Source organism: Canis lupus, chromosome 5 (assembly GCF_048164855.1).
Source record: "Canis lupus baileyi chromosome 5, mCanLup2.hap1, whole genome shotgun sequence".
Classification (NCBI taxonomy): domain Eukaryota; kingdom Metazoa; phylum Chordata; class Mammalia; order Carnivora; family Canidae; genus Canis; species Canis lupus.
Genome location: NC_132842.1, coordinates 78,068,643 through 78,077,941, shown reverse-complemented (window position 1 = coordinate 78,077,941; position 9,299 = coordinate 78,068,643). Strand labels below are relative to the sequence as shown.

Here is a 9,299-nt window from a genome sequence, read left to right as displayed (position 1 = left end):
CAGATGAGAGGTCATGTGCTCAATACTACACATTTTTCTTATTTTCTGGATGCCTGCTCTGTGCCGGGCACTGTGCTATGACCCGGGGCTCCAGAGATCAACAAGACCGTTGTGGATCACAATTTTAGTGGGGCCAATGGATCATATACCCAAGAAAGAAGTAAGCCAAGTAACTGGAGTGAGTGCCGAGAGAATAAATTGGGGAAGATGGGACTGAGCGACAAGGGGTGATGGCACCGATTCAGACTGAGAGGTGGGCTAGGGAGTGGGATCTGAGGAGGGGACATGTGAGCCAAAACCCAAATGACCTGAAGAAGCCAGTCATGCAATGCTATGGGAGAAGAGCACTCCAGGTGGACAGAACTGTGAGTGAAAAGGCCCTGAGGTAGGGACTCCTGGTCCAGTGCTCCTTACCACTTGCTGCCTCTCTGGGGCCCTGAGAACCGCCCTGTGATTGTCCTGGGCCTCCTTCAAGCTCAGCGCTAAGCTGTCAGCTTACCCAGAGAACAGCAGTTCTCTGAGGCTGTGGGTCCCCCTCCCAGAAGCCTTGTGGGTTAACCGGATCTGAGTTTCCTGGTTCCCGTCTGGCAGGGGATGAGTGGACATTTTCACTGCCTTCGTTCCCCAGGCTCCAGCCTCAGCCCCCAATCTCCATGGCAACCCTAGACACAATCCTAATCTGAAGAAGGATCTGGAGCATAAAGACCACTATAAGGAGGCCAGAGGGCTGGTGGACTCACCTCCTCTTGCTCCTTGTGTCCTGCCAGCCCGTCTGCTGGGTCCCCACACCCTGGTCTCCCCAGGGACATCCAAACTGAGGATTCTGCAGGTCTGCGCCACTGCTGGGCACAGCGGGGCTATGGAGGCCTGTCCTCTGCAGCTGCTTCTGCTGGGGGCGGCTGCCTTGGCTGCATCTGCTCTGGAGACAGGTGAGCATGGGGGGGGGCTTGGCGGGGGCTTGGCGGGGGCTTGGCTGGGGCAGGCAGGAGATTCGATCCTACCACCCTTAGAGACCGTTTCTCCATGATGGGCTGGGACCCCCTTGACTTGAGGAGGCTGGGAAGCCCTGTGCCTGGTCTTGCTTGGTGCCCCCAAGTCCAGAGTGTGTGCGTGTGCGTGTGTGTGTGTGGCAATGGACAACACCGTGGGTGTTGGGGTCAGACAGTCTGGGCTCACACTCTCACCACCTCTTCCTACGTTTCCACTCTTGACATCACCGCCTCAACTCTTGGAGTCTGTTTCCTCAGCAGCAAAGTGGGAATAAGGGACCTCACCCCTTAAGGGACTATTATTATTGTGCATATGAGATAAGCGTGCAAGTCCTTCTGCACCTGGCACATAGAAAGCGCTCAATTCACTCACTCTCCAAACCTCCCTCCACCCCCGTGGGCGTCCAGGGCAGCCCCTGGCTTTAGTAGGTCTGCGCAGATTTGAGAAAATGCCTCCACGTCCTAGGCCCTGATGGTGGATTTCTTCCCCAAAGACCCACATCCTGGCTGGTCCTCAAGACCCACAGGTGCCCCTACTATGTACCAGAAAAGCCACCTCCTCTTCTCCATCCTTACAGAAATTAGAGCTACTTGGATTATTTACACATTAACTCATTCAATCCTCACAACAACTCTGTAGTGTGAGGATGTTTTGGGATGTAAGTTACAGACACCAAAGTAATGAGGCTTAACCCATGAGGGACATTATTTCACTTAAGAGTGGCCATAGAGGATTCCAGAAATGGTTAATTTAGCAGCTCAACCATATCAGTACTTCTCCATGAATCTCATGACCTCACCCATGCAAGACGGCTGCTACGGCGCTGGCCATCACATCCTCAGTCACCACTTTTGAAAGCAGGAAGAAGGAGCCTCCTCCTCACATAGCTCTCTCGTTTCTTTCTTTTTTCCTCTTTTCCTTTTTTTATTCAGAGACGGAAACCTTCCCTTCAGTAAACCTCTTCAGTCTCATTGCCCAGAATCAGGTGGCATTCCAACAAGCCCTACAAACAGAATTAGGATGACAGAGCTTAGTTTAGGCACTCCCGGTACCAGGAGGGCTGGTACGCTGCTCTCCCACAGCTGAGAGATATTAGGGTTTTTATAGGCGCAATAGGGAAAGGCCTGGGGTGGGCAGGTGCCCAGTTCCGTCCACCCTCTCCTCCAACAAGATGCTAGCAACAGCTCACATTTCTGTGCCACTCATGAAACGCCACGCACCGGCCTAAGCACCGAACCCTTACCTGCCCACAGTCCTCCAGTTCCAGAATATGAAAAGCTCTGGAAGACCAGAAGTCCTTCTTAACTAATTTACTGGCAGCACCTGACGTGAGCTGAAGGAGGCTGTTTCTTGTCTGTATTTGTCCTGCTCGGGGTTATGTCCCTATTAGACTCGCTCTAGAAAATGGGCTTGATCACCAAGGGCTGCAAACATAATCTCCTGCACACACACCACGTTACCTTTCTAAAATCTGGAAGATTCTGAAACACGTCCGGGGGTCTTTCACGAAGAGGCTGGGGGCCTGACTTAAATCACTCCCCCCTCCCCCCAAAGTCCCGAGATGGCGCGAGCGTCCCATTTTGCCGACGGGGAAACTGAGGCCCGCGGCGGGAGAGTGGGGCGCGCAGGGCCGGGCGCCGGCGGCGCGGTTCCAGGGCCGGTCTCTCCCCCGCAGCCGACCTGGCGGCCCGGTGCGGGCGGACGTGGCAGGGGGCCGGGCTGCTGCTGCGCTCGCACGCCGCCTCGCGCTCCTCCTACTTCGTGGCCCGGGACGCCGACTGCGCGCTCTGGATGCGGGCGGCGGCCGCCGGCGACAGGATCCGCTTCCAGTTCCGCTTCTTCCTGGTGTACAGCTTGGCCGCGGCGGCCCCGGGGTCCCCGGCGCCCCCCGCCAACCCCGCCGCCCCCGCCGCCTCCGCCGCGCCCGCCGACCCCTGCGCCCCCGGCTCGTACGTGCAGTTCTACGAGGGCCCGCCGGGGGCGCCGCGGCCCCTGGGCGCCCGGGTGTGCGGCCGCAGCATCCCCGCCGCCGTCGCGTCCTCCGGGCCCGTCCTGGGCCTCCGCCTGCGCACCCGGGGCCGCCAGCCCCGCGTGGCCTTCGTGGGCGAGGCCACCTCCTTCCGGCTGGGTGGGTGCGGGCGGGGCGGGGCGGGGGGAGCTGGGGGCGGGGGCAGGGGCCGGGGAGGGCGGGGGGGGGGCGGAGGGACCCCCCACGAGCGCGCTCCTGGCAGCGAAGGTTCCAGAACCCCGAGCCCAGCCCGTGCGTCCGTGCGTCCGACTGACGGGCCGCGAGCGTGCCAGCCCCCACCAGCGCCTGACGCCCGCGCTCACGCTCACCCCGCACGCTCATTCACACCACCGTGCACACACCCTGCACGCTCATTCACCACCGCGCACACTCACCCTGCACGCTCGTTCACCACCGCGCACACTCACCCTGCACGCTCATTCACAACACCGCGCACACTCACCCCGCACGCTCATTCACACCACCGTGCACACTCACCCTGCACTCTCGTTCACCACCGCGCACACTCACCCCCCACGCTCATTCACCACCATGCACACTCACCCCGCACGCTCATTCACACCACCATGCACATTCACCCTGCACGCTCATTCACACCATCGCACACACTCACCATGCACTCACGCCACAGCACCTCTCGTACTACACCTACCCCACCTATGCGGCACACTCGTTCACACCACCTCACGCTCATATGCTGCGCACAACCTGCACTTATTCACACAACTCCACACTTGCACACCTGACACCCAATGCCCACACTCACACACTCACACGTCCTGCACCGTTTCACACAATCCCACACACTGCACACCCAACGCTCACACTGTACACAGCCCTCACAGCCTGCGCACCCTCGTTGACACACATACTCCCACTTCCACACCTGACACCCAACACACACACTCTCACACCGTGCACACCCATTCACATGACCCCACGTTCACAAACCTCACACCTCCACACCCCTACACACTGCACATACGCCACACACCCTTCACACTCATTCACGTGACCCTACACTCGCACACCCATACCCCGACACCCACATTCACACACATTCTGTATGTACATAGAAGCCACAACATTGCACTCATTTACACAACACACATGCCCATGTGCCTCACGCAGTGCAACACAACCCGCATACCTCACAGACTGCACTCACAGTTTGCATTACACACCTCATACACACAGCACCCCTTTGCACACTTAGATACAACTTACCCAGTCTCAGGTTCACACCGGGCTCTTCTGTCCTGGCTCGGCCCCGCAGGTGATTGCGGGGGGCGAGTGGCTGTAAGCCACGCACCCCCCCCCCAAGCACGTTAAGGAAACAGAGGGTGATTAATCATCATTTAGCAAGTGTGCCCTTGCTCTTTGGATGCTGTCTGTTCCTCAGGGCCACGCCGTGCGTGTCTTCTCGTCCTCTATTTGTGGGTGAGACCCAGGCTCGGGGAGGGGAGGGGAGGGGAGGTGCCCAGGCCGCCTGCTCTCTGGAGCAGCGGGGCCTTAGCGGCCGGAGCACGTCCTCTTGCCCAAATGGGTTTAAGGCTTTAGCTCCCGCAGGCGCCCGGCGAGCGGAGGCTCAGCCTGTGTCGCAGCAGGCGCCGTGTCCGGGGAAGGCGAGCAGGCGGCTGCCGAGACTCAGAGGACTCCAAACGCGCAGAGAAGCTTTACCGCCAACTCTGGCAAAACAGCCAGGACTGCGAGCGCCCAGAGCCCAGAGCAGGGCCGTCCGAGCACCCATGGGCTCCCCATGCCCCCCGCCTGCGGGCCCTGGGCAGCCCTTCAGCACTGAGCCGGTCGGGGAGCGCCCCCAGGCGCCCCATGGTCTCTTCGGACCAGGCTCACCTTTCTCCTTCCCGGGCCTGGCGCCTGGTCTGAATTTTGGATGTTATTTAATTATTCAATTTTTAGCGAGTGCGCGTGAGCAAGAAAGAGCAGGGGCGGGAAGCAGGGGCAGAGAGGGAATCCTTAGCAGGCTCCAGGCCCAGCATGCAGCCCGTTGTGAGGCTGCATCTCACGGCCCTGAGATCATGACCTGAGCCGAAATCAGCAGTCCAGCACTTACTGACTCAGCCATCCAGGTGCCCTGAATTCTGGATTTTATTTTTATTTTTTTAAAAGATTTTATTTTTTATTTATGAGAGACACAGGCAGAGGGAGAAGCAGGCTCCATGCAGGGAGCCCGATGTGGGACTCGATCCCGGGTCTCCAGGATCATGCCCTGGGCTGAAGACGGCACTAAACCGCTGAGCCACCCGGGCTGCCTGAATTCTGGATTTTAGATTTTCTCTCTCTCTCTCTCTTTACCATTAGTCTCTAGCTCTGGGAGGAACCATAAATCCTTAGGGCCAAGACCAGTGGTGCCGGGGTCTCCTTTCTGGCTCCTGTTGGCAGTAGGGTGCCCAGGGACCTATTATGTTTTGCAAACAGTTCTTACTGGTGGATTGAGAATGAACCCCGCCCTCTCTCCCTCTTTCTCTCTTTCCCTCCCTTTCTCCCTGTGGCCTTGCCTGCTTGCAAGAGGTAGCTATCGGCCAGGGAGCCGGGGTGCTATGGCCACTCTGTGCTTAGCAGGATTGGACTCCCACAAGAAGGTGGCAGTGGCAAAGCCCTGTCACAGCTCTGGCTTCCTTAGATCAGATTTGTCATCTAAATGAAGAAGGGTCCATTTCATATCCTCCGGCCACACACACAGTCCCTGCCACTCACACCTGCAGGCACAGCCTGCCTGCTGCATGCACACCCTCTTACATGGACACACACATGTGACTCCCCATACACAACCACACTACTGTTTGTGTTTTCTCTCATATTCACTCTTAAGCTTACATACCTGCTATGTATTATTCATTTTCATTTGTAGACAAAAGAAACCCAACTCTGGTTGGTTTAGCCAAAGGAGAATGGGGAGGAACCCCTGGAACAGGATATCAAATTGTTGGTTCAGATACAGCTGGATCCAGCAGTTCGAGTAAGGGCACCTGGGCTCTCTCTTTGATCTCTGTCTTTGCACTGTGGGAGTCTGTTTGGCTTCCATCTCAGGCAGCTTCTTTTTCCACCTGGCAGTAAGGTGACCCTGCAGCTCCAAGACCACGGTCCCCCTTACAGCTCTCACCTTGACAAGATAGCTAGCTAGCATCTTTTCTTACGGTTCTAGCAAAAGTCCCAGGGCCAAATCTGATTGGTCATGTAGGTCATGTGTCCATTTCTGTGGCCAGAGATGGGGCGTTCTAATTCCATGCCGAAAGCAGATAATTGAGTGAATCCACGTTCTGCCGGGGTGAGGAGTGCTGCCGAGGGACGCAAACCAGGACAAGGAGGGCTGGAGCGCTGGGGACACTGGCGTGCCGTTCTCACGTGGAGCTTAGGGGCCTCCTGTAAGGTAATGAGTGCGGACCCGAAGGGAGAGAGCCATGCACTTACTGCTGGGAGGGGATGCCGGGCAGAGCTGATGGCAGGGCCAGGCCCCGAGCGAGGAGTTGCTGGGAGCGGCCAGGCTCGCTGGGACACAGCAGACACCCTCACACCCACTGTGCACCACAGGGTTCATGAGCAGGGGACTGAATTCCACTCTGCTACTTAGGTACAGGCTGTGTCGCCTTGGCAAGAGACCTGAGCTCTCCTGTAGTTTGTTTTTTTTTTTAAGATCTTATTTATTTATTCATGAGACACAGGGAGAGAGGCAGAGACACAGGCAGAGAGAGAAGCAGGCTCCATGCAGGGAGCCCGATGCGGGACTTGATCCTGGGTCTCCGGGATCACACCCTGAGCCGAAGGCAGGTGCTCAACTGCTGAGCCACCCAGGTGTCCCTCCCATAGGATTCTTGTGAGAACTTAAGGAGATGGGGTGTGAGCCAAGTGCTTAGGGCCGTGCCCAGCACAGAAGAGGAACTCCATAAATGTCAGCCATCAGCATCATCTGGTGACCATGCACCTGTCCACCGTGACACACCCACCCATGCTTCCATCCATACACGTGGAAGCAGCCCTGCTGCTCGAAGCTCCCACGTTCCCTCCCCCTAGGGCTGCACATCCCTCTGTGTCACAGACAGACTCAGGGTCCTCATCTCGTGCGTCCCCTCTTGGCCCCAGGATCCTGTGGTGCCTACTTCCGCTGTCAGAACGGCAGGTGCATCCCCCCGAGCCTGGTGTGCGATCGCTGGGGCGTGGACAACTGTGGCGACGGTAGTGACCAGGCTTCCTGGCCACCAGCCAACTGCAGAGGTCAGTGATGGGTGTGGCCCGGGGGGGGGCCTCCTGAGCAGTGAGGAGGGGCAGGGCCTCAGTGGGGAGCCCAGAGGTGGAGCTGGGGTACAGAAATAGGCAGGGGAGAATAAGATGAAGCGGGTAGTGGGGAATCTGTGGAGGCTGGACTGAGGATCAGAGCCGGTTAGAACCAGAATGATGCTGGAGAGGATCTAATCCAGCTGTGGCCAAATGGTATGCTAGTGGTGGGAGCTCTTCCTAAGGGGCATTTTGCACAGAGGACCAAGACCTCCCAAGGAGAGATGCTCCATCTAACTGGACGTGGAGGCCCAGGCCCTAGCTGACTGCTGATGTCCCCAGGGGTGGGGACCTTCGAGTCTTACTTTGGAAATCATTCATCCAGTCTGACTCCCACATTTTACGTATGGGGAAACCGAGGCCTAGGGAGGCGAAATGACTTGCCCAAGGTCATAGAGTCCGGGAGGAGCATGACCAGGAATGACCTCTGTGGACAGGGGCCCCAAAAGATCCTTCCTGGGAATCTAAGAAGCCGCATCCTGCAAACAGGGCTGCCATGTACTGTTGAACAGACTGTTCACTGCAAAAACCCACCTGGCTGAAGGGTGCAGTCCAGCTTCCTGGGACCCCACACACTTGCCTCCTAAGCCATTCTCAGTCTCCTTTGCAGGTTCCTCATTATCTCCCTGGCACTCTGTGCTTCGTGCCTGAGGCCCCGTTGCCATACCCTCCTTTCCTCCAGCCTTCACCGCACCAGTTCCCTCCGTGGTCTCCTTCCTACTGCATTGCCAGCTGGACTCGTCTTTTTTTTTTTTTTTTTTTTTTTTTTTTAGATATTTATTTATTTATTTATTCATGAGAGACATAGAGAGAGAGAGAGGCAGAGACACAGGCAGAGGGAGAAGCGGGCTCCATGCAGGGAGTCCGACGTGGGACTCGATCCCAGGACCCCGGGATCACTCCCTGAGCTGAAGGCAGATGCTCAAGCACGGAGCCACCCAGGCGCCCAGACACATCCTCCTTCTTGGGGAGACGCTCCACTGGCAAACCGCAGGCGCCGGAGCTGGGCCGCGTGAGCTCGTGTCCTTCCCTAGGACTTCCTGCCCTGCGACCTGGGCAGGGGACTTAACCTCTCTGCCTCACTTCCCTTATGAGTAAGATGGAAATTCTGAGAGTAACAAGCCCAATTTTAGTATATGTGCTGCCGAAGTGAGCACTGAGAGTAACAAGCCCAGATGGGTTTAGGGAGGCTTTACTGAGCCCAAGTCAAGCCCTGGAAAGTTCCAAGTGTTACTCTCTTATTTCCCGCTGCAGGTCCCTCGCTGGCGCCCAGCCAGGCAGGGAGTACAGACGGCCCTCCGCCCAGGCCCCTGACGCTCTCCCCGGCTCTCGGGTCTGCAGGTCCCCTCCAGGTGGCCGCCGGGAGGAGCCCCCTTGCAGGCCGGGCCCCCGAACAGCAGGATGCCGCAGCCCCTCCGGGAGGTAGATGTCTTTTGCTTCCCACCTGCTCCCACTCCTCCCACCAGGCAGACGCTCAACCGCTGAGCCACCCGGGCACCACTCTCCCTTTCCTTCTGCAGGTCCCCGGCTCCGGGCCGCGGCGCTGGTCTCCTCGCTGGTCCTGGCCTCTGCGGGCCTCCTCCTGGGCCTCCTCTGGTGCTGCTGTGCCTCCAGCCGGCTGGCCCGGCAGGCTGGCGCCCGTGGCCTCTGCCCCCACTGCAGCATCTGTCCGTGTCTTGGCCAGGTGGCTCCTGGGGGGCTGCAGCCCAGTGGCCCGGCCTTCCAGGGCCAGGGAGGACGTCCCTAGAGGCTGTGGCTTCAGAAAAAGACTGGGCTCTGGGGTCCGATGGACATAGGGTTGTGCCTCAGCCCCAGGAGGGCCGTCTGACCTTGGACAGGTCACGTAACCCTCAGACTTGGTCTGCTCCTCTGGAAAATGGGAAGATTCCTGCCTCCTGGTTGTTGTGAAATACATGGGAGCTAACCGGCCTTGTAGCCTTGCTGGATCCGTCAAGGGTGGGGAGCAGGGGCCTTGCTTGGCTCCCAG

General features: G+C 58.1%; 1 protein-coding gene across 1 annotated transcript; it reads left to right on the top strand.

The window, feature by feature from the left end:
* Window positions 1-714: 714 nt before the first annotated feature.
* Window positions 715-9,235, top strand: LDLRAD2 (low density lipoprotein receptor class A domain containing 2). The gene is made up of 4 exons (XM_072827937.1): window positions 715-929; window positions 2,666-3,118; window positions 7,121-7,252; window positions 8,567-9,235. The coding sequence occupies exons 1-4, from the start codon at window positions 860-862 to the stop codon at window positions 9,106-9,108; spliced, it is 1,197 nt and encodes a 398-aa protein (XP_072684038.1). The 5' UTR covers window positions 715-859; the 3' UTR covers window positions 9,109-9,235.
* The last annotated feature ends 64 nt before the right edge of the window (window positions 9,236-9,299 follow it).

Bases quoted from the DNA above. Each gene is read 5' to 3' on its own strand.
- LDLRAD2 (XM_072827937.1), top strand. From the start codon at position 860: ATGGAGGCCTGTCCTCTGCAGCTGCTTCTGCTGGGGGCGGCTGCCTTG. The intron at 930-2,665 runs GTGAGCATGGGG...TCTCCCCCGCAG, and splicing joins TGCATCTGCTCTGGAGACAG to CCGACCTGGCGGCCCGGTGC. The intron at 3,119-7,120 runs GTGGGTGCGGGC...TCTTGGCCCCAG, and splicing joins GGCCACCTCCTTCCGGCTGG to GATCCTGTGGTGCCTACTTC.